Source organism: Meriones unguiculatus, chromosome 9, assembly GCF_030254825.1.
Source record: "Meriones unguiculatus strain TT.TT164.6M chromosome 9, Bangor_MerUng_6.1, whole genome shotgun sequence".
In the NCBI taxonomy this organism is placed as follows: domain Eukaryota; kingdom Metazoa; phylum Chordata; class Mammalia; order Rodentia; family Muridae; genus Meriones; species Meriones unguiculatus.
The window spans coordinates 4,733,274-4,757,331 of record NC_083357.1 but is presented as its reverse complement, the minus strand read 5'-3'; the positions used below and the strand labels follow the sequence as shown (position 1 = coordinate 4,757,331).

The window sequence follows — 24,058 nt, the reverse complement described above, 5'->3', positions numbered from 1 at the left end:
AGATTAGAGACTTTTTGAGTTGGCTTAATTCAGTCAACATGTTTGCATCCTTTGTACTTATTTTCCTGAAAATGGCGCAACTTCACTGCTTCACGGCTGAAAAGCCCATTTTGTCTATCTCCCGTAGCTCCACAACTTAGCTCCCGTGAATACTGCTGCAGTAAGCGTTTGTGTGAGGTGTCTCTGCGATGTTGACACGGAGCCCTCTGAATAAAGATCCACACGTGTTGCGTGGCAGAGCCATTAGTTTTCCAAAGAGAAGATTTTTGAATTTTATTTCATGTGTCATATGTGTGTCTGCTTTCTTGTGTGCACGTGTGCACGCAGTGCCTGTGAGGATCAGACCAGGACAGAGGGCCCCCTGGAGCTGGCCTTCCATATGGTTGTGAGACACTAGGCGACTGAACCGTCTCCCCAGCCTCTTGTTTGTCTGTGAAGGACCATCAATCTCACTTGGGTAAAAGCACGCTCAATGGAGGCTGAGCATTTTTCTCATGTTTATTGAATGTTTGTATTTCATTCTTTGAGACTGTTCATTTCATAGTCTTATTTAGTGACTGAGTTGTTTAATTTCATGTTGAGTTTTTAAAGTTCTTTGAATGTTCTAGATATTCATTCTCTGCCAGATATATAGTTAGCAAAGAATTTCTCCAACTCTAGTCTGTCTCTTCAATGAACTGTTTCCTTTGCGATGGGCTTTTAATTTCATAATGTTTGAATCTTATTTCTTAATTGCTGACATTATTTCCTGAGTTACTGGAGTCCTATTTAGAAGTTTCTTGCCTGTGCCTGTGCCCATTTCTTTCTTTCTTTCTCTTTTTTTTTCATTTTGCTTTTTTATTTTATTTTTAATTTTTATTTTTTAATATTAGTTACAGTTTGTTAACTTTGTATCCCACTCCCTCTTTCCTTCCCAATCCCACCATCCCACCCTCATTTCCTCCCTGCCCCTTTCCAAGACCACTGATAAGGGAGAACCTCCTCCCCTTTCATCTGACCCTGGTTTATCAGGTGTCTTCAGGATTGGCTGTAAAGTCCTCCTCTGTGGTCTAGCAGGGCTGCTCCTCCTCCAGGGGTGGGGGGAGGAGGTCAAAGAGTCCGCCATTGAGTTCATGTCAAAAACAGTCCCTGTTCCTCTTATTAGGGTACCACTTCTGTGCCCATTTCTTATAATGTTTTCCCTACCTTTTTTCTCTGAAATTCTCAGTTTCAGGTCTTAAAATTTTTGATTCATTTGGAGTTGACTTTTGTGCAGGGTGAGAGGTGGAATCTAGTTTCATTCTAATGTGGTTTTCCCAATACCACTTGCTGGACAAGGTTTTATTCTGTAGCCCAGGCTAGCCTACAACTGCTTACATAATACAGTCTGGCCTCAAACTTGTAGCAATCTGCTTTCATCAGTCTCCTGAGTGCTGGCATGATAAGCATGAGCCATGATGTCTGACTGAGATAGTTTTAGTTATACAATGAGAAACATAGTATATGAAAACATTATCACTAGGATGCAAGCTCTTCAAAGGCACATTTCTCTGTATCTATGTTCTTCCTGTTTTATATCTTGTGCTTTGGAAAGTGCACAACACACATATTTGTTGAAGAATGATTAAGTGATACAATCTAAAACACTTTTGGGCTTTAGCTTACAAATTCAATTACATTAACTTGAAATTATTTTCTTTAGTATCTACTATGTCATAAACAGAATATAGAATACTGGGAATAAAATTACAAACCAGACAGAAACAATTTCTGCCACATTAGGAAATACACTCAGTATAGAATATATACTAAATAAAAACCTTATATTAACATATTAATTACTATAAAAACAGAACTAGAGAGTGTTGAAAACTGGGCATTACCAGTTCTTTGCCATGGCATCCCCTGAAAAAATTAGGGTCAGAAATTGGATCAGAGAGATATGACTGGAGGAGATTTAGCCGAAGGCCCGTGGGAGGTTCGTTAGTCATTTTGACTCCATTCTGCAGAATTGTCACTGGAAACTAAGACAAAGCAAATGTAAAGTATTAGGCAAGATGACAACCTTGAGCCATAAAAATCTAAGCAAAAGTGGATTAGAAAGTAAGTATAGCAGCAGGTTATATGAAACTCTCTAAGCTTAATAATTTAAAACTCAAGAAATATAGTATAATAGACACCTAAGTAAAGGTAGTAGACTCTAGCATAAGAACTAAACATACTTTTGGAGATGGGTAGCTTGTGAGCCAAAGCCTGAAGTTTGGATTGCAGAGTTCAGGTGAAAAATCTTCACATATTTTTTCCAGTGTGGGCATCCAGGAGACAGCAAGGTGACAGTTCTGTAGACAAACCCAAGTTCCTTCTTCTACTGCCTCTTTAATCATTTTTGATGCAACTGGTCCTTGTCCTTGCCCCAGTGAAATAGCTTGAAATTTATTTCCAGACATGGCTTTATCATTGGCAAATTTCAGCAGGCCTACAAGGAGCATGAGTAAAGACACCACTTGTTACTATGTTCCAACTTTCAGCGCCTGTGGAAGATTCTGGTTGCTTTCCCCTAAATATGAGGTTTGTTAATGGATTTACAGTCCTATAACAAATGTGCATTGAACTATTTTAAGTTAAAAGCTTACAATCTATGCTGCCTATACATGGTGCATTTATATAGGTGCAGGCAAAACATACACAGATAATAAAGTGTGTGTGTGTGTGTGTGTGTGTGTGTGTGCGCGCGCGCGTGTGTGTGTTACAGTACATATACTCACTGGCCATAGGATCTGCTCCCGGAGACAGCACAAAAATTAAGGGAATTGTACAATTTGAATCCAAATAACTCTTTGTCAGGTCAAATGGTGGAGGTTCTACAAATTTCTTTCCTAGCTTGTCAGTTACATAATTTGTTATAGCTGGGGTTATCTGGAAATAGAGAAGACACAGTCTTTTGAGAACATTTTACTGCATAGCACAGTTACTGAAAAACAAACAAATAAATAAGCAAAAACATTAGAATTTGAGCATAACCGCCAAAAGGCACACAATGAAGCACAGAAAATCATTAATTTCCCTAATATGTAAAAAAAAAAAAAATAATGTGTGAACTGATAGGACAGGAAAAACATTCCAAAGGAAAATGGACAAGGTAGATTATCTGACTGAAAAAGACATCCAAGTAAATCTTAAACGTAAGGAAACATGTCTCTGGGCTGGAGCGATGGCCCAGCGGCTGAGTGCTTGCACCTCTTGCAGAGGACCCGAGTTCTGTTTCCAACATCCACTCCTGTCAGTTCACAAGCATCTGTAGTCCTGGCTCTTCTGCTCTCTATGGGCACACCCTGCAGCATATTCTCTCTCCTTCACATACACGCACACACACTCAAAAGCAGTCTCTATAGATCCTTAAAAAAACAAGATCTTTCCATTTAATATGGCAAAAACTGCACACTATCTCCCATCCTCGTCTCCTTTAGGTAACAAAACTCCAGCTATTCCTCAGCATTTCTCGTAGCTAACAGCACATGTGACTGTGTGAGTTAGAAATACACAAGAACAGCCAGGTGAAGGGGTGCATGGCTGTGATCCCAGCACTCAGGGAGGCAGAGGCAGGTGGATCTCTGTGAGTTTGAGGCCAGCCTGGTCTACAATCAAGTTCAGGACAGCCAGTGCTACACAGAGAAGCCCTGTCTAGAAAAACAAAACAAACAAATACACAGGTATAAACTATTATTCTTGTTTATTCTATTATATGTATTTGTTTGTGTGTATCTGTCGTGTAGGTCAGAGGACAACTTGTGGGAACTTCTCTCCTTCCACCATGTGGGCCCTGGCGCTCACACTCAGAGCACTGGGTGAGGCAGTCAGCGCCCCAGCATTAATGAGTCATCTCATTAGCCCACAAGTCTTTATAAGGAAGTTTTCTTCAACACCTTCTTTCTACCTTCAACACACATAATGTTCACGAGGATGCTCCAGTCTTGCTGACTCAGAGACTTTTCTAGGTGAGTAAAAGAGTTTCTAGGTGATCTCAAAAGTAGAGTGACTGAGCAGGGCAACCCTTGGGGCAGGGATGACAGTTCCAGAGCGAAATGATCGCAAAATAAGAATGAGCAGGGCTGGAGAGATGGCTCAGCAGTTAAGAGCACTTTTTACCCTTGCAGAGTGAGTGGCTCCCAGCACTCACATGATGGCTCACAACCACTTGTAACTCCAGCTCCAAGGGATCTGATGCCCTCTTCTGACCTACATGGGCACCAGGCATGCACACAGTGTACATACAGACATGCAGGCAACACACTCACATACATAAAATAAGTCTCTAAAAGAAGGAAGGAAGAAGGAAGCAAACACATAAGCACATATATTAAGGTGCCGTTTGTCTTTGGGCTGTTGAGTAAGAAACTAACTTCTAAGCACCTGTATTTTTGGTGTCTTTTTTTATGGTGGGCTATTTTAAAAAAATATTTATTTATTTATCTTTATTTTATGTGCATTAGCGTGAAGGTGTCAGATCCCTTGAAATGTGCATTACAGACAGTTGTGAGCTGGCATGTGGGTGCTGGGAATTGAACCTGGGTCCTTTGGAAGAGCAGACTCTCTTAACCGCTCTTAACTGCTGAGCCATCTCTCCAGCCCCTTATGATGGGTTATTTTATACTCATTTATTATAAGGAAAATGTAACTTATAATAACACTTTGATCTAGTATTTTGCCTCTCACGCTGCTATTTAAATAAGCAAAAGATTTCTTTTAAGGCCATGATACCCAGACATTTGGTCGAATAGTAGTCTACACTTTGTTGCTGAGACTAAAAGTCTATGCTTTTCGGCTGAGACTAATATTTAAATCCACAGACTAAGCAAAGCTGGCTTCTCTCTGTGATGTAGTGTGAGCAGGTCTGCCACACCCATGCCAGTGTCGCCATAGGAGCATAAGCTACAGGGCGGGGGATATGATTTCTCCGGAAATAAGCCCCCTGGAAGGTCCCTGGCAAACTCATCCCACTTGGAAAAGAGACGTGTTCTGAGATTTCTACCCTTCTTCAGTTGTGGCTCTGGGGCTGGAATAATGAAATCTTTGATCTTTCTCTGTGACACCTGAAACAGCACAACTAACTTTATAAAGAAATTTATCATTAGTAGATTGTTAAAGGCTTTAATAAAAATAAGTTTAAGGAAAGTAATGAATTAGATTTAGTATTAATAGGCATTAAGAATAGTGAAATAATAATAGGCTCCTTCTTAAGAAATAATATCATGAGAGGTGCAGCTGGCGGGAGTTTCCCCCTCCCTTCAGTGCCTTGTTCCTAAGGAAGATCATAAATCTTGGGCAGGACATATGGGAGGAGGGTTAACAAGGGTGTAGTTAGATTTTGATATAGAGAGGGACTTTGGCAGGCATCTGACTTAGCTCCTGACTTTCCTCTTCATTGGTTAGCAATAATGAAACTATATTTGAGGTTTCTTTTCCTTTGTTTGCTCTGATCAAAAAGTTTTTAGGCCAAGATTACTTGTGGGTACTGCTTTATGTTTGACTGCATTTTGAGTTAAAATGTAAACTTTGTATTCTTGGTAAAAGTCTAAATGTTCTGGGAAGTATGCCAATTTTAAGGTGCCTTTTGTGAAATCATTATAAAAATACTAGCTTAATTTCAGTAAAGTCGCAGCAGAGTCAAAACCATCAAGGTGTCTCTGTCTGTCAATTCTTCGCCGAAACCGTGTCTGCCTGTCCAAAGCCTTGTTCTCCCGCGGACGACGGGAGCCCGACTGGGCCGGTCCGTGGCACAGGTCCTGTAGCCCGTTGGCAGCGTGTCTTCCCAGGCTGCCTTTGGGCCCGAGCATCAGGTCAGTGCTTCCTCGCTCTCAGCTCTCCCCAGCTCCCTGCTGACCTGCCAGCTTCTCCAACCCACTTGTAGACATCGACTGACCATGTAATACCTGCCGTGCAGTGCTTTAAGTCTTGAAGATATACAGCAGAAGATGTGGGCCCCCAAGGTCAAGAGCTCCCTAGTCCAGCTGGGCACCCTAACAAGTAAACAAGGAATTGTGTGTTCCAGCCGCGTAAGTTCTATGGTGTGTAGCTTCAGCTTTCAAAGCCTGAACACAAAGCAGTGACTCCATAAGAGGCTGGGCTAACTCCAGGGCCCTGCAGAGAGCCAGTCTGTGACGTGTAAATGGGTGTGGCCCAGATGCAAAGCAAGGATCTTATCAGGTCAGTGCAGCAACGCTGTTCATTCTTTAAGAGCTTAACACTTAGCTTATATAGACATTGCACAGTATCCAAAAACATTTCCCTTTCTACCCTAATTCTATAGGATTTTCTACATTTAAATTTTAACCTATCTATCTATCTATCTATCTATCTATCTACCTATCTATCAGAATTTTTGAAACAAGGTCTTACTCTGTAGCCTAGGCTAGCCTGGGACTCATAGTGGTCCTAGCACCTCAGCCTCCTGAGAGCTGCAATCACATTTTCTATAAGCAATACCCAGAAAAATAAGGGCTTTTCCTTTCTTCTTCTTCCAACTCTGGCTAAAGCTGTAAAGAAAAAAAAAATCCAATTCCCTTTGCTTATTCCTGTCTCTAGGTTTTCAGCACTAGACACAGAGCAATTCTCATATTCCAGTTACACTATTTTTTTTTATAGGCCCATCATGGACTTATACCATAATGCAGCATGAGGCTGTTGTGTTTAGGATTGATACTTCATAAACTACAGTTTATCTGCATTTTCAAACTTGTCTTTTACCTTATCAGGCCTTAAACACCGAAGAACTATTATTTTCTGTAGTTCATTCAGCGTCTTATCCATTGGCTCTGGAAATTTCATATTGTGTGGATCTTTGCTGTCGTAGATTTCCCGCCACTCCTCTATGTGTTGACAAAAATGCTCCCTAGAGAAAAAAAAATATATTTTTAATTGAGAAATGATTGAACAAGGGAAGAAGTAAGACGGTAAGGGGGTCATGTCAAAGCCACTAGAACACAGGAGCTGTTCTGGATTCGGGGGTGCCAGATAATGCACTCTATCTAGGAACAGGTAGATAAAAGCTTCTGGCGGAGCAGGAGAAGACAAGAGAGAAGAAGCCGGGACCCTTGATTCAGACAACACAGCTCTAGTGAGAGTTATGACATGGGGCTCCTGTAGCCTGCAGAACTCTGGCCCTGGTGATGACAGGTTCATTGACTTTATCCAGCTGGGAGATCTTCAATCCTGAAAGGAAATGCCACCTTTTCTTGCTCTTTGAACATAAGAATTGTAACATCTTCACAAAGGAAGAGCATCATGTATAAAGAAATGGAAAGAGATAAACAGAAAAATAAAATAAGCAGTTTTTTTTTTTCTCCAATGTCATCCCCAATGACTGCCATTTAGCCCATAAACTCTGAGTAAAAAAGGCCTATGTTCAGAGCCCAGGTCCCTCCGCTCTGGCAAGTGCCCGGTTTAACCTCAGACACCAAACATGACCAGATTCTCACAAGAAGACACTCCAAGGATACCATCAGCAATGTGTGTGACCTGAAGGTCTCCATGTTCACCACACACACACACACACACACACACGTGTTGACACCTCTAATTCATCAGCGTGAAGCACATTCTGTGTTCTGGGTGCCCCTACGCTAGTGGACTAGCCTGGAACATTTAAGCCAGGCGAGCCTTGAAGTTGACCCCGTTTCTTCAGTCTCTGGCCCGCTAGCATCACAAGCATGTTCCACTGTGTCTCAGGATGCTGAATGTTTTACGTGAAGACACTTTAGCAAAGTTATTTCAGCTAAATGGTTAATTGGGAGCTTTTTTTTTTTTTAAAGAAGATAATCCATTTTCTTGTCAAATTATTTTTCTGTCTCTTTTTCTAAAAAAAAAAAAAGAAAAAAAATTAAAAAAATGTGTCCGGGTGGGGTTGGAGGCTCCCCAGCTCAGGGCTAATGATTGGCAAAATGGAAATAATTAAATGGAAGTATCTCCCTTCACTGAAGCCCTTTAGGAAAATGGATACTCAGGCCGGTGGCACTGTGTTTTGGTAGTTAGGCCTGGTTGAAGGAGCACACGCATCTAGAAGGCCAGCTGAGGTAGAAAGGTACAGGGAAACCTCTCTACAGGAAGCAGTCTCTACAGGATGGTTTAAACCTGCAGTCTGGAAGCATTCCACTCATTAAACTTATCTTCCTGGCACGGTCTACCACAGCTTTCTGGGATTCTACCTTTATTATCATTTATGATCTCTGCAAGAGAAGATGGATCTTTAAAATGGGATGCTGAGGTGATTTTTGGAGACTGGCTCCTGTTGCCAACTTGATTCTTGTCCCACCCTTCTGTGAGAACAGAGTAGGTAGGTAGCAAAGGGGAGGCTACTGCTAACTCTGGATTAAAAGCCTTAAAACAGAAGAGGGCAACTGAAAACAGATTGCCATTTGGGATTTAAATGAAATGGGCTTGAACTCTCAGTGGCAGTGAGACCATTGCAGATCTGAGAAGTGTTACAGACAGCTCTAGAAATCAAGAGCGGACTCAAGAGCAAGCCCGCAGTGCTGGGAGAGCGCTGCAGCCTCGCAGGCTTCCAGCGCAGCAGGTCTTAGATGCAAAGGGTTTGAACATCTGGAGGCTGCAAAGTTCCCGTGGAATGAATTACCATCCAAGTCTGAATCCTGGTGCCTTAGAGGCTGACACAGGAACAGGTCCCCTTTGCCTGCGGTAGAAGATGAGTCTGGGGGCCAGCTCAAGTGACCTGTTGTCCCAGTACAGAGGCCACAAGCATAGGCAGTCTTCTCTATCCACTTACCTTGGCCTGTCCTCCGAAGCCCAAGCTCACAGACTGCCAGCAAGGTGACTGAATGCAGACATGAAGTGAAGAAAACAGGTCCAATCAGGAAGAGAGGTTGAACCCAGTGGGAGAGGGGAGGCACTCTGAGCTCACCAGATGCTCATTGTCAGGTCCTCTCCAGTCTACTCTGCAGATGCTTAGCTTGTTAAAAAGGTGCAGTTCCCTCCAGGTCTTTCTATCTCCCCCTTCTTGCATAAGATTCACTCTGCACAAAGTTTGGCTAAGAGTCTCAGCCTCTGCTTCAATACCTTGCTGGGAAGAGTCTTTCAGAGGCCCTCTGTGGTAGGCTCCTGTCCTGGTCCCTGTTTTCTCCCTCTTCCAATGTCCATCCCGTTTGCCTTTCTGAATGAGGATTGAGCATTTTACCCAGGGAATTCCTTCTTGCTCAGCTTCCTTAGGTGTACAGATTTTAGTATGATTATCCTATATTATGTGTCTAATATCCACTCATGAGTATATACCATGTGTGTCTTTCTGTTTCTGGGATACCTCACTCAGGATGATCTTTTCTAGTTCCCACCATTTGCCTGTAAATTTCATGATTTTGTTGTTTTTAATTGCTGAGTAGTATTCCATTGTGTAAAAGTACCACAATTTCTGTGTCCATTCCCATTTAGGGACATCTGGGTTGTTTCTAAATTCTGGCTATTATGAATAAAGCTGCCACAAATATAGTTAAGTAAATGTCCTTGTTGTATACTTGAGCATATTTTGGATATATGCCTAGGAGTGGTATAGTTGGATCTTGAGGTAGCACTATTCCTAATTGTCTGAGAAAGCACCAGATTGATTTCCAAAGTGGTTATACAAGTTTACATTCCCAGCAGCAATGGAGGAGGGTTCCCCTTTCTCCACATCCTCATCAGCATGTGTTATCACTTCGTTTTTTGTTTTGTTTTGTTTTGTTTTGTTTTCCCTAAGAAGAGCAACAGAACCAAAATATCTGGGCCCAGGGGTCTTTTCTGAGACTGATACTCAAACCAAGCACCATGCATGGAGATAACCTAGACCCCCTGCTCAGATGTAGCCCATAGCAGCTCAGTCTCCAAGTGGGTTCTCTAGTAAGGGGAACAGGGACTGTCTCTGACATAAACTCAGTGGCTGGCTCTTTGATCACCTCCCCATAAGGGGGGGACCAGACTTACCAATCCACAGAGGAAGGCAATGCAGACAGTCCTGATGAGACCTGATAGGCCAGGGTGAGAGGGAAGGAGAGGAGAACCTCCCCTATCAGTGGACTTGGGGAGGGGCATGGGAGGAGAAGAGGGAGAGAGGGTTGGGTTGGGAGGGGATGAGGGAGGGGGCTACAGCTGGGATACAAAGTGAATAAACTGTAATTAATAAAAAAATAAGTTAAAAAATATAAAAACAAAAAACTAGGAATAACAGCTGACGGAGTCCTAAGTGGGCTTGACTTTATACATTGGTGCGATGTGTTTAATATGAAGCCTAGGAGATGCCCCGGCAGAAGGCAAGACTCTGGGAAAAGAACCCTTAATGGATGGGGTATGTTCAGTGCCTAAATATTTTAGAATGGTCAATAAATATTGAAAGCAGCCAATTGTAAGCCTCAGGGAAATAGCAAACAGCTGTTAAGTAAAATGGATAATGGCCATATAGTTAATCAATTTACAATGCTAATAGTTTGACTGAAGATCCACTCATTTGTTGAACAAACCTACATCTATAATGTAAATATGCATGGCAACATATTAATTTAAAGCCTTATTAGTATGTTTTTTGACTATTTAAGAATAAAATGAACATACATGTTGTTCTCATACAGTATGCTTAAATGGTTTTAAATGTTTTCATAATATCTTGAATTTGTTTCAACAGAAAAAAGAAGTTACTGTTGGTTCTGGTGGCCACGGTGCCTCTCTCAGGTTGCCTACTGTTTCTCACTTCCTTCATCTGGGGGTTTCATGCAGCTGAAGGGTTTCCTTGTTAACGGCTATCAGCAGCCCACTCTTTGACTCCTTTGCCCAGTAGTCGTGAGCCCTCTGAGTTCTGTCAGAGGCTGTCAGGAGCTCCATGTCGGGGGTAGGAGGGTGTGGTGGGGAGGACACCCACCTGTGATATTACCTTCCAGGATGTACAGTACCACAGATTGTGTCTCTATTTTGATGACTTAAATGTTAGCTTCAAGGATACAGGGTTAAATAAGCCTGGCTTGTGAGATGTTTATGAAAAAGACCCTTCCTTAGAAACTGATTGAGAAAATGTATTGACTCCCGCCTGGGCCCCAAGGTGACTACGTCACAGTAAACATGTTGCTGATCTCTTTTACTCTGGGCCACCGAGCTGCTTCTGCAGGTCTTCGTGTGAGTAACTCAAGCAGGGTATGTCTAACCTGCCTCAACCCCTTCAAGGCTGAAGCACAGAGTTGGCTTACAGTTCTAAACCTGCAGTCACCTTTGGGGCCAGGAAGAACAGAGCCTCAGAAAATGAACTCCTGCTTCCCCAGAGGAGGCCCAGGCTGCACGTCTAAACAGAAGTAATCATTCATCTCTCAGAACCATTTCTCAAGATTATTTTGGACCACTTTGCAAGAGTGGAACAATGATCAAGAAGATACACTGGACCCGCAACGAGAACAGGAGATAGGAACTGGTCAGGTTAGTTTAGGACTGCGACCTTGTTTCCTATGCTTGGTTGGAAGCTAGGAAAAACCTTTGCTTCTGTTCTGGTCAGAGGCTTTGGTTTCTTATCTTCCGTCGTCCTAAATGAGCACGCCCGTCTGGAAACTGCGTGTGAGGACTGAGAAGCGTCTCGACCCCACTGGATAAGCTGACTGGACTGAGCTCCCCAAGCCTCACCCCAGTTTCTTCTATGCGCCCAATGAAGCCCTCCCATGCTAGTCACTCACTAGCAACCTGTTCCCCAGCATTCGCTCTCGCTGCTCAGGAGCTCTGCTTTCTTTCCTTATGCTCCCACCTATGAGCTATGCTAAAACTTCTAAAGCTCATCCTTCTGGGGTTCGAGGGCTTCATTTTTTAAGTTTCCAAGACAGGAACTTGGAGCCATGGACTCAGTGGAAATCTGTGAGATTATGCACCCCAACTCTTGAGGTAGAGCCTTCCTGAGGCTAGGTCCTCTGCCACACTCAGAGACCCCTCTTCGACCTTAAGGACCTTACTTTTCCAGCATCACTAGGACTAATTGATTACTCAGGCATCGTGCCCTGATTTGTCCCCTGTAGACATAAACCACATGTCAGTGCTCTGAATATGGACTTGGGGAGGGGTTCACTGGACCCCTTTGTTTCTCTTCCCAGGGTGGCCACGCTTCTCTGTCTCTTTCATTGATGGATTGGGATGACACGGCTGCAGGAAGCATGGTTACATTATGTGAGAATCCTGTCTTTCTACTAACCAATAAACTAGAAAAAAGTCATGGGAAAATTTTAGGTTACAAATTTAACATTATTATTCAACATCCAGTCACCAAATGTATACAATTACCTGAGTCCTTGGAAGACAGGCAGTTCACTTGCTCGACAAATCTCCTCCCAGCTTTTATCCTGCAGCCAGTCTGGATCAGGATTTTTTTCAGCACTCTTAAGACTCACTCCTCCAGTTAAAAGAAACATCAGTTCCTGGTATTCAATCTCTTTCTTGGCCCTGTGTTCCCAAACAATAGCTGTTGTAAACTGTTGACATTAATGGGACGCCATCAGCGCCTATATCAGAGCCTGGATGGAGTAGCTCAGGTTGTACTTAGCCTCACAAGGAACCAAACAACGGTTGTGGAAACTGCAGTAGCCAGTGAAGAATGCAGCCGCTAAGAAACGGATAAGGTGACTTACATGGTGCCTTAGCTATCTGCCCAGTGACACTTCCCAGAGGTGGAGCCGAGGTGTAAAGTCAAAGCTGGGCGGTGTTGTTGAGACAAGGAGGCAGACATGAGGAGGGCTTGACAAAAGGGAGACTCAGCAGGCACCACTGACAGTGGCTGAGGGAGCTCTGCCACTCAGGGCCCCCTGCTCAGGTAAAGCTGACTTTTTATTCATGAGCACTGGTATGTATGGCTGTGTGAGGTTATCAGAACTAAAGTTTCAGGCAGTTGTAAGCTGCCGTATGGGTGCTGGGAAATGAACCTGAGTCCTTTGGAAGAGCAGACAGTGCTCTTAACCACTGAGCCATCTCTACACCTCCCCCCAACTCTTTATCTGTGCTACAGAGAATAATTTCAGGGTAAGCCAAGTGAAGCAATGTCAACAGATTTACAAAGGAGAGATAAAGCAGGATCAAAGGCATAGAAAATGAAGGGCACTGGAATGGAAAAGGAGTGTGTGTCTCTCTGACCCACTGAGATACTTTCTTGCAATCACAAAAAAGGCTGCTTAGACTTTGAGTACATAAGAAACATCTTAACTTTCTCTGTGCCCCTTGTGACCTAGGATTTTACTGTATCAGCTGTAATCCCATCTAAGGCACAAAGGGACTACCCTAAGATCTGATTTACTGAAAACAAGACCCTTTGAGATATAACTTCAGAACTTAACAAAATCTCTATATCTGGCTGCTGTAAAGATCTCTATTTGCAACTCTCTTGGGCAGCCCATACGCAGACGTGTGTGCAACTTTTTACTATCCTTGGTGCCTGCCTCACCTTCTTTTACTTCCTGTGTTTAAAATCTATGTTAAAAATGTCTTTTAATAAACTCCAACTCTGCTTCACACTGGCTCATCCTGAAGTTCCTGCAGTGAAGCCAAGGATCAAGGTTCTGGCTTTACCTCAGGGAAAACTCAGGCTGCTGGGGACAGCATGGAGTGACATCTCTATCCCACCGCTGCTGAAAGAAATATGAGACTGCACGCACTTTACATATAAGTGGTAGAAAGAAGAGGAGTGGAGGGACAGGAGAGGAGGGGAGGGGAGGGGAACAGGGAGGAGAAGGGACAGGATACCTTAAAGTATAATAAGAGAGAAGTGCTTACGTATTTACAGTGGACAGAACGTTTTTGTGTTCTGAAGTGATGGGAACAGCTCAAATGTTCACCGAAAGTGGAAGAGATAGACTGTAATGCGTTCTCACGATAGAGTGCTACAGAACAACCAATGAGAGCAAACGGTAGCTTCCCGAAAGAATCTTTTTCAACTCATGTTGAAGGGCTAAAAGACGGTTCAGTGGATAGAGACACTTGCTGCCAAGCCCGAGGACATGGTGTGTTCCCTAGGTCCCACGTGATGGAAGCAGAGCATGAACTCCGGCATACTGTCTTCACACACGCGCAAATAAACAAAGTAATGAAAAGTTCAGGTGGTGAGAGAAAGCAGACCGAGTACCTACATTTAGATGCTTTTTTATATAAAAGCAAAATAAATGGCAGCACTGGAGACGAGAGCAGCAGTCCCCTTTGGAGAGAGCAGAGGGTGGAGCACAACAGATTCGGGACGACGGCAAAGTTTTCCCTCCAGCTTCGCCTTTGTGAGAGTCGACTGAGCTCTCTACGACATTTTGTGAACTTTTGTGTAATATGTAAACCTTAAAAGTTAAAAACAAGCACCAGAACATCAATAGTCTCGCGGAGACCATCGTGACGTGGGAAATAATGAATTAAACCAAGCACGACGCGACACCATTCTCTAGGAAGCCGTTTGGAGGTTACGTGTCCAAGGTGAGTTTTGAAAGTAAGCGGGTGGAGGAAGTGCCGTCACTTACAGGAGAAGGTTAGCACATAGCAAAAAGGAGAAGAGCAGCTTGTCCTTCTCGAACAACGATCGGCATATGTTACAGTATAAATTGTACGTGAAGTGATCATTTAAATATCGCAGGCGTTTCTCCAAAATTTTGGATTTGTTACTAAAAGGTTAAGAAAAGAAAAGTATGTTGTCAATCAAAAATAGGAAAAGTAAGTGACCTGGGTTAACCTCTAATACGTTCTAAACTTATTAAAGTCCTTAGAAACTAGAAACTTAGTCACTAGAAACATCAGAAGTCACCCACATACAAATGTAAAACCCGTCACATGAGTTCTACTCCAAACCGTCACTGAAACATGTAAAGGACATTTTTTTTTTTTCCAATTCTTTACCTTGACCCTCCTCCATCATGAGCACAGAGTAAATTCAGGCTCTAAGTCACACTGGGGGCCCTTAGGGATTTTAATTATTCAGGAGACATTGTTCTATCAAGAGGTGACATAGAAAGAAATTTCTTGAAGTACAGATGTGGGTTCATGCCACACTTTAATTTTACTTAAGTATAGAAATTACTAAATAGAAGACATTGTTCTCAACACTTTGAAAATATCTCACTTAATTCTCAAGACAACCAGAGGAGGTAAGTACAGTTATTATTTATGTTTTATACAGAAGGAAACTGAGGCCATTGTAAAAGGGTGCTGACTTTTCTATAGTCCTGAGCTGGTATGAGGTAACACAGATTGAATGACATCAAAACCCGTATACATTCACTATGACAATTAAACCTGATCGTCCACTTGGTGGCTTTAGAACCATGACGTAAGACAACCCCTAGGGAAGTCTGTGAGGGATTTTTATAGATGAGGTCATTTGAATGGGTAGCATCAGCCCATGGGCTGGAGGAGGAAGGGAGCTGAGCAGCTGTGTCCATACAACACGACTAGCTGCCTTCTGCCCTCCCACCATGTCGCCCCCAGCCTGAGGGGCTCCAAACTATGGGCCAGAATAAATGCTTCCTTCCTTCCTTCCTTCCTTCCTTCCTTCCTTCCTTCCTTCCTTCCTTCCTTCCTTTTCTCTTCTTTCTTTTTCTTTTTTTTTCTTTTGGTTTTTCAAGACAGGGTTTCTCTGTGTAGCCTTGGCTGTCCTGGACTCATTTTATAGACCGGACTGGCCATTTATTCACAGAGATCCACCTGCCTCTGCCCCCCTGAGTGCTGGGATTAAAGGTGAAAGCTTCTTTTCCTTAAATTAACTTTTTTTAGGTATTTTGTTCTAGCAACAAGGAAAGTAGCTAACATACTTATTAATCCTTTAAAGTGAAAATACCTAGCAAAAAATATAAATGTGGTACAGCCTTTTAGACACTTCAGAGCTGGAGAAAGAGACATTAGAATAGTCCCATCTTCCCTCCCCCTTCTCCACCCTTGCCCCTCCCCCAGTCCACTGATAGGGGAGGTCTTGCTCCCCTTCCTTCTGATCCTAGTCTATGAGGTCTCATCAGGAGTGGCTGCATTGTCTTCCTCTGTGGCCTGGTAAGGCTGCTCCCCCCTCAGGGGGAGGTGATTAAAGAGTAGGCCAATCAGTTCATGTCAGAGACAGTCCCTGTCCCCATTACTATGGAACTATGGGCACTGAATTGCCATGGGCTACATCTGTGCAGGGGTTCTAGGTTATCTCCATTCATGGTCCTTTGTTGGAGTATGAGTCTCAGGAAAGACCCCTGTGCCCAAACTTCTTGGATCTGTTGCTGTCCTTGTGGAGCTCCTGTCCTCTGCAGGTCTTAGCTGTCTTTCTTTTGTTTTTTGTTTTTTTTTTTTTTGTTTTGTTTTTCCATTTTTTCACTTTCTTATACTTAATGTTCTACACTAAAAATACTAGAGAAGTAAGTACAAACAATAATTAGATTTTTTAATGGAAAGGATGGTGAAAAGCCCAAACTAGGGAAATGGATGAAACTAGAAAGCTGCTTACCTATCATGAATAGAGTTGATATAAAGGTTCACAAACCAGATGAGAGAGTATTGGTACATGGGATCAATGTTAGCCAGGTCTGCAATGCTGAAGAACAACACTGATGAATGTTTAGCAATGGGTCTATAGCCTTCTCGGGATTCTGCTATTTTGAGTTCTGTTTTTTCTGCAACCTGTTAGAAGGGAAGATAAATGAATAGGAGTGTCTTAATCATACACTTTTCCTACAATGAATTTTATATATATTTGAAAAGCCCTTAACTCAACGACAAATTATATGAACTTAATTTAAGCACATTCTACAAGAGGAGTTTCTAGCTAAAAACTAGCAAAAAAATGGAAGAATTACAGAGGAAGGAAGAGGAAGGTGAGAAGCCAGAAAAAGAAAAGAAAAAAAAGAAAAACTTTATACTACAGATTAACAGCGTGATTACCCACTGACCACTACTTTCTTATCTGAGGAATACGAGTCTTCAATTTCTGCCTGACTAACACGTGTCTATCAGTCATTTCCTCTCTCTTGCTTTAATAAGTTGGGGCACTGGAACAGAGAGCACTGTTGAAGACCGCACCATGTGTGCCCTAGCTCAGTATGAGCCCCAGTTAGCAAACAGCAAGTAGTTTTATATACATTACAATGCTTTTCTCGACTAGTCTCTCCATATGCTTAACCTCCTTACAGTTACTAATGCTAGATATTCTAGGGTTGAATATCTATTCAACCCTGGAAGAAGAAGAAAGAAGGAGGAGGAGAAGGGTAGGAGGAAGGAGGAAGAAGGAAGAAGAAGCAGCAGCAGAAGAAGAAGCAGAAGAAGGAGGAGGAAGAGAAGGAGGAGGAGAGGGAGAGGGAGGAGGAGGAGGAGGAGGAGGAGGAGGAGGAGGAGAAGAAGAAGAAGAAGAAGAAGCAGAAGCAGAAGGAGGAGGAGGAAGAGAAGGAGGAGGAGAGGGAGGGGGAGGAGGAGTAGAAGGTGGAGAGGGAGAGGGAGAGGAAGGAGGAGGAGGAAGAGGAGGAGGAGAGGGAGAGGGAGGAGGAGAAGAAGAAGAAGAAGAAGAAGAAGAAGAAGCAGAAGCAGAAGGAGGAGGAGGAAGAGAAGGAGGAGGAGAGGGAGGGGGAGGAGGAGTAGAAGGTGGAGAGGGAGAGGGAGAGGAAGGAGGAGGAGGAAGAGGAGGAGGAGAGGGAGAGGGAGGAGGAGGAGAAGAAGAAGAAGAAGAAGAAGAAGAAGAAGAAGAAGAAGAAGAAGAAGAAGAAGAAGAAGAAGAAGCAGAAGCAGAAGGAGGAGGAGGAAGAGAAGGAGGAGGAGAGGGAGAGGGAGGAGGAGTAGAAGGTGGAGAGGGAGAGGGAGAGGAAGGAGGAGGAGGAAGAGGAGGAGGGGAAGAAGAAGAAGAAGAAGAAGAAGAAGAAGAAGAAGAAGAAGAAGAAGAAGAAGAAGAAGAAGAAGAAGTTCAACAGTAAGATTCTGTCTTCTGCATTTAGCATTGGTTTTTAAGTTTGCATATTTTATCAATTTTCCTTTTCTTGAAAACCCACTCTATTAGAATCCTAGAATCCAAACATTTCTAGGAGTCTTTATTTTACCTGCTGTTTCTTTGTTATCTCATTAGACATTATTTTGGCAGAGTCTAAGACTTTTATTGCACTTTCATCTTCCAAAATGTTCCCTTCTGAAGATGATAATGTCTCTAAAATTCTTGTCTCTATGTCTTTTAGCTGCTTCTTGTTAGCTGCAGACTGAAGAATAAGAACATTTCGCTCCTCCTCTAATTCTGGTCTGAAAAAGATAGAAACATTTACTATAAATCTGTAGCATTTAATTTAACTTTATCTAAATATTATGCATAAAATTTTGTGAAGATTTGAATTATTATATAGATGTATAAGAAACTAACCAGTTTTACCATGGTAAGGGAAAAAATAATTGCATGCTGAGATGGTTAGTTTTAGAGGTTAATGTGGTATAATCGAAGATTGCCTGGGAAGGAAATCTCAGTGAGGGGTTATCTAGATAGGCTGACTACATGCCTGGCCCCTCAACTATGAAAAGGAGAGAGGGGCGGGTGTTGGCATGTATCTATCTATTGCCCTCTACTTCTCATAGCACATGGCATGTGACCAGTCCTCTCACGCTCCTGCTCTTGTGACTTCTCTGCTAAGGAGGACTATAAACTGCAACTGTGGCTAAAAGAAACCCTTTCTCCCCGACTTCCTTTTGTCAACGTGTTTGATCACAGCAAATAAGGAAATAAGAAGGCTCATACAAATATAGATTTGAGAAATTTAAGGAAAAAAAATGTCATTTACATACTTAAACTGTGACAACAACTCTCAGAATGTTAGATTAATCCTTGTGGCATAGCTGGTTATATACAGGAAAAGTTAAAAAAAAAAAAAGATTCCAAATAGATTTCTTATCAGTTCATTGGCTTTGTCATCAATAACTCAGAAGGAGGACTGGTCTTACTAGCTTTTTAAGTAAAAGGCAAAATTGGCATTAAGCATTAACAAGCAAAAATTGGATGAAACTTCAAAATAATACCATCTGTTATAGAGAGTGTAATGACATAGGTCTTGTTTATATTTAGTAACAAACTTTTATATAATGTGATTTCCCTCAACAGAGCACTTAGTCACGTCATAGTAAGCTTTAATGAGAATCAATTATTTTCTTCCAAAATAATTTCTTTCTCGTAGCTTTTCTGGCTATTGTTGTTTTTTTCTCATTTGAAAAAAATAGTGTATGTTAGTAATAGAAAAATACAAAAGAAACAAACAATAAAAGTATAAAAATGATCTTTGCTCTTACATACTAAGTAAAATAATGGCTAATATTCAAGTATAGTCTATCTTAATCTTTCTTTTTTCATTTTGAACACAAAGAGGTTCATTCATCAATTTTTAAATGCAATATTATTTGTCCTCACATATAGATATAAAACTATTTTTAGACTCTATCTCAAGCAGTTTATAAATTTCACATTCTGCATAGAAGTTTTTGAATATATTTCTGATTCTGTCTATGGTCTATATTAATATGAACAAGGTTTCTAGCTCGGTGTGATAGAAGTCATAGTATGCATTCTGAATCTCATTACCCAAAATAAAAGACCAATATAGCATGACTTGGTTTAAAAGTTATTACTTTAAATGGCTATATAATTGCTTAACTTATAATGTACAAAATATAAAATTTAGTAATTTCAAAATAGTCACAAAACAAAAATACTAATGGCCTACAGATATTCTCTAAACCGTCTGAAGCATCTAAAAAATTACGTACCTTTCCTTTGCAACAACAATGCCTAGTAATTGATCTTCAAGCCCTTCTGGAGTTATCATGAAATTGAGCAAAGACACTTTTGTAGCTAGTTCTGGCATGTAGTGTGGATTTCTCAGTTTTGTGGTTATATAAAATTTGAAATCAAAAGAATATTCAATAATGACTTCACCAAGTCGAATGCAATCAATACCACCTATATTTCAGGAAAAATTGAAGACAACATGAGCCAAAGTTACTTAGCCTCTCTTCCTATGTGCTTCTAAGGCCTTATCTGAGTTATAAGCAAAGAGTCCCAAGTGATTTAAAATAGAAAACAGACGTGACAAAGTCACTGATGCAGAGACAAGTACGCAATTATACAGTAGGACTCATTCTGAAGCAACATGAGACGCTGTGTCTGGTTGTCAGGAAACATGCCTTTAGTTCCAGCACTCAGGAGGCAGAGGCAGGTGCATCTTTTTGAATTCAAAACCATCTGCGTCTACAGAGGGAGTTCCAGAACAGCTGGGACTATACAGAGAAAACAGAAACAAAAAACAGAAAACAAAATATTGAGGGATTTTCCTATCAAATTTTAACTGTGATTCCATTTTTCTTTTTATGATTAAAGCTCACCAAAGTATCAGAGCCCAACAGACATAAATGCTCATCAGCAGGAAGATACATAGTGGGTGATGTTTGTCAGGGTTCAACTCTGGCCACATTCTTGTTATTATTCATAACTAATGGACTTTGTGAGGTCAATGATCACAAGAGAAGGGGATTTCAGCCTGGCCTCAGCTGCCCCGTGCTCTCAACAGCACTAGAATCCAGGGAGTAGTAAACAGGCAAAGACAGGGCACAGAATGTGTCTTAGGGTGCCTGACCAAGGTTCACCCCTGAAAGCTTGCTTCAGGTCATTTCCATACACAGCAACTACACGGGAGTTCTAAGTCATTATCATTAGTATTATGTTTATATATGATTTTTCTTTCATGCCCCCAAATAATCCAATTATCTTTTAGTTCTACCTTGTTTAAAAGTTTGTCTAAGTAACAAAGGCTCCAAAGAGGGATCCAGATCTTCACCGACGTTTTCCAGAAGAAGTGGAGTTCCAAATTGTATGCAGTTTTCCAGTGTCCTCATGTAGTCTGTGTCTGACAGCTTAATAACATTAAGCTGATTGTCTTTCTCAGAGTTTTTGATCCACTTATTGGCTTGGCCCTGGGGGTCAATCATTAAAGGCCTGGAAATAAAGAAGACAATCCCAAGAGGAAGAGAAAAATGGTGCAATTTCTTAAAAATCTATGCAATTAAAGTAAATGTTGTCCTCAATTGTTACAAATGCAAAGTATTTTACGTGAAGATTTATTTTCAGTAGGGCGTAGCAGCGCATCTCTGTAATCCCAGCACTTGGGGAGACAGAGGCAGGTGGATCTCTGTGATTTCAAGGCCAACGTAGTCTACAATGCAAGTCCAGGACAGCCAAGGCTACACAGCGAAACCCTGTCTCTTAAAAATAAAAAAAAAAACAAACAAAAAAGATTTGTCTTCATAAAAGTTTTATGATTACATATGTATATGTATGAGACAATGACAACCAAAGAAAAGGTCATGAATTTGCCAGGGCGGGGAGCAAAAGAGGAGTTGGAGTGGGGAATGAGGGGTAGAAGTTGTATAAATAAAGTATTCATGCATGCAGGTCTCAAAATATTAAAAATGTAAATTAAAAAAAATGTTCTTGGCTAAACCCAGTGGCCACAAAGCAAGAACAAAGGACCCTGAAAATACAAGGGGAAGTGGTGGGAGGAAGTTTGGGGAGGGACTAACTAGTGTTGCTGGGATAAGAGAGGGCAGAAGGATGAATGTGACCAGAATATATTGAACACACATATGAAGTTCTCAAAAGAACACCTTAATTTAAAAAAGAATTTTATTCTTTCAAATGAGAAAGTTCAACCTCACATTGGCAAAAATCCCAAGATTCTAAAGTTGCATCAGTATTGGAGGAACTAGAAGTTTGTGACCCTGTGACCTGTGCTCTTTTCAACATAACACTGTCACCACAGAGATTTTAATCCACATCATCTACTAACACAATGTGAAAAAATAATGGTACAAAACATTTGCTAAAAGTTTAAAATAAGAAAACAAACCAGCTTATAAATGATTTTTACCAGTTTATGAGTAAAACTGTGTAGAGTGAGTGCCCAGGTTAAGTCAGGCTAAAAACAGGCAGACATACAATCATGTACATAAAATAAATAAATATATTTAAAAAGAAAGTATATGTAATTAGACAAGAACAGAATAGTGGTTATGCAGCCTGGGTCTTGCTGGAGGGTGGAGGCCAGAGAAGGAAATAGTAAATGGGCATTACAGTCACCTTGAATATGAGGAATAATTTCCAATATCTGGGCTATTGTTCTCTTTTGAAAAAAGTCTCTTCTATGATTATCCAGCCACTTAAGCCAATTTGCAGTCTTTCCATGGGACCATTTCTTTTTTTAAAAATATTTTTATTTTTTATTTATTTAACATTGTTTTATGTGCATTAGTGTGAAGATGTCAGATCCCTTGGAATTGACATTACAGACAGTTGTGAGCTGCCATGTGGGTGCTGGGAATTGAACCTAGGTCCTTTGAAAGAGTAGACAGTGCTCTTAACCACTGAGGCATCTCTTTAGCCCCCGTGGGACCATTTCTAAAGTATGCCCTGGTTGTGCTCTTGAGTTCTCACATTCAGCTGACATTACTCTAAATGGACACCCTCACCACATCATGATTTAGGCATAATTATTGCTCCACTTTATATACAGGGAAATTGGGGCAAGAATGATTTATAAATCTTTAATTTGGTAAGATAACTGAATAAATGGTGGAATCATAAACTCTGACGTACTTATACAATAGATTACAACCCTCCCTGAAACGAAGTACCCATACATGGAGTAACATGGATGAATCTCAAACCAGTTATGCTGTGAGGAAGATGTCTCATATGTATGTCAAGAAATAGATATGATGTTCTCTAAGAGGAATAAGTACTCTATGTTGAGAAGTAATTTCCTGGTGTGGGATGAGGGCAGGAAAAGAATGTGAAGAGACTATCCAGAAGGCAGCCTTGCTCTACATCTTGATGGAGACAAGTTTGAGTGTATTGGTGTATACTTTTTTGAACTAACCAAATGTACATTTGTCTAAAACAAAAATACACAAACTGATAGTGATCTTTAGCCAACAATGTGCATAATGAAGTGGCTAAGGGGAAACGCATGTCTGCAGCTCATCTGCAAACACATTTAGAAAGACGGATTTGTGACTAAGCAGCAAAGGGACACAGTGGCAACTGCAGAATCTGGCACTTATAGAAGTCTTTCAACTTTTATATATGCTGGAAGTCTTTCAGATAAAACAGAAGGAACCTTTGCGCTCCTTACCATCGCCTAGAATTATTAACAATCACACCATTGTCTATGGAGAATGCGTCTGTTGGTAGCCCAGCAATATTCCAAGCTCTAATTTTTACTGGATCTCCCAAAGTTTTGCTCAATGAGAACTCTTCAGAACATGGTATTTTTTTCTCCTGTAGGAAATAACAAAACTCTGATATTTTCTTTCATCATATTAATTGAAATAGTCTTTAAGTTAAAATAGATATTTAATTGCCATAACTAAGGATCAGAAAAAAAACTGCATTGAAACTTAGACTTTAGGAGTATTTTACTGGTCAAAGAAGAAGCAGAGAGAGAGAGAGAAAGACAGAGACAGATACACAGACATACACAGGGAGAAACAAATAGGGACTTTCCATATTTTTAGTGTTCTTCCTTTTGCTGTCCTCATTGCCATCATATTTTTCAAAATATACTTTGAATGTTATAAAAGAAAACTTACTCAGCAATTAAAAACAAGGAAATCATGAAATTTGCAGGCAAATGGTGGGAAAAGATCATCCTGAGTGAGGTATCCCAGAAGCAGAAAGACACACATGGTATATACTAACTTATCAGTGGGTATTAGACATTTAATAAAGGATAATCATACTAAAATCTGTACACCTGAAGAACCTAATCAAGAAGGAGGACTCTGGGTAAGATGTTCAATCCTCACTCAGAAAGGCAAATGAGATGGACATCGGAAGAGGGAGAAAACAGGGAAGAGGATAGAAACCTACCACAGAGGGCTTCTGAAAGACTCTACCCAGCAGGGTATCAAAGCAGATGCTGAGACTCATAGCCAAACTTTGGGCAGAGTGTAGGGAATCTTATGAAAGAAGGGGGAGATAGAAATACCTGGAGGGGACTGGAGCTCCACAGGGAGAGCAACAGAAGGAAAAAAAAAAAAAAAAAAAAAAAAAAAAAAAACAAAACTGAGCAGT

General features: G+C 41.2%; 1 protein-coding gene across 1 annotated transcript in view; it reads right to left on the bottom strand.

Moving 5' to 3' along the window:
• The window catches only part of Dnah12 (dynein axonemal heavy chain 12), a 166,890-nt gene that overhangs the window by 19,100 nt on the left and 123,732 nt on the right, over positions 1 to 24,058 (bottom strand). Inside the window, exons 55-65 of the mRNA XM_060390747.1 lie at positions 23,118 to 23,263; positions 20,709 to 20,923; positions 19,699 to 19,891; positions 18,000 to 18,192; positions 16,424 to 16,596; positions 14,469 to 14,609; positions 12,265 to 12,423; positions 6,724 to 6,868; positions 2,745 to 2,895; positions 2,202 to 2,455; positions 1,863 to 2,003 (exon numbers count right to left, since the gene is read on the bottom strand). Of these exons, the coding sequence (XP_060246730.1) occupies positions 1,863 to 2,003; positions 2,202 to 2,455; positions 2,745 to 2,895; positions 6,724 to 6,868; positions 12,265 to 12,423; positions 14,469 to 14,609; positions 16,424 to 16,596; positions 18,000 to 18,192; positions 19,699 to 19,891; positions 20,709 to 20,923; positions 23,118 to 23,263 (1,911 nt within the window). The remainder of the gene's footprint in view (positions 1 to 1,862; positions 2,004 to 2,201; positions 2,456 to 2,744; positions 2,896 to 6,723; positions 6,869 to 12,264; positions 12,424 to 14,468; positions 14,610 to 16,423; positions 16,597 to 17,999; positions 18,193 to 19,698; positions 19,892 to 20,708; positions 20,924 to 23,117; positions 23,264 to 24,058) is intronic.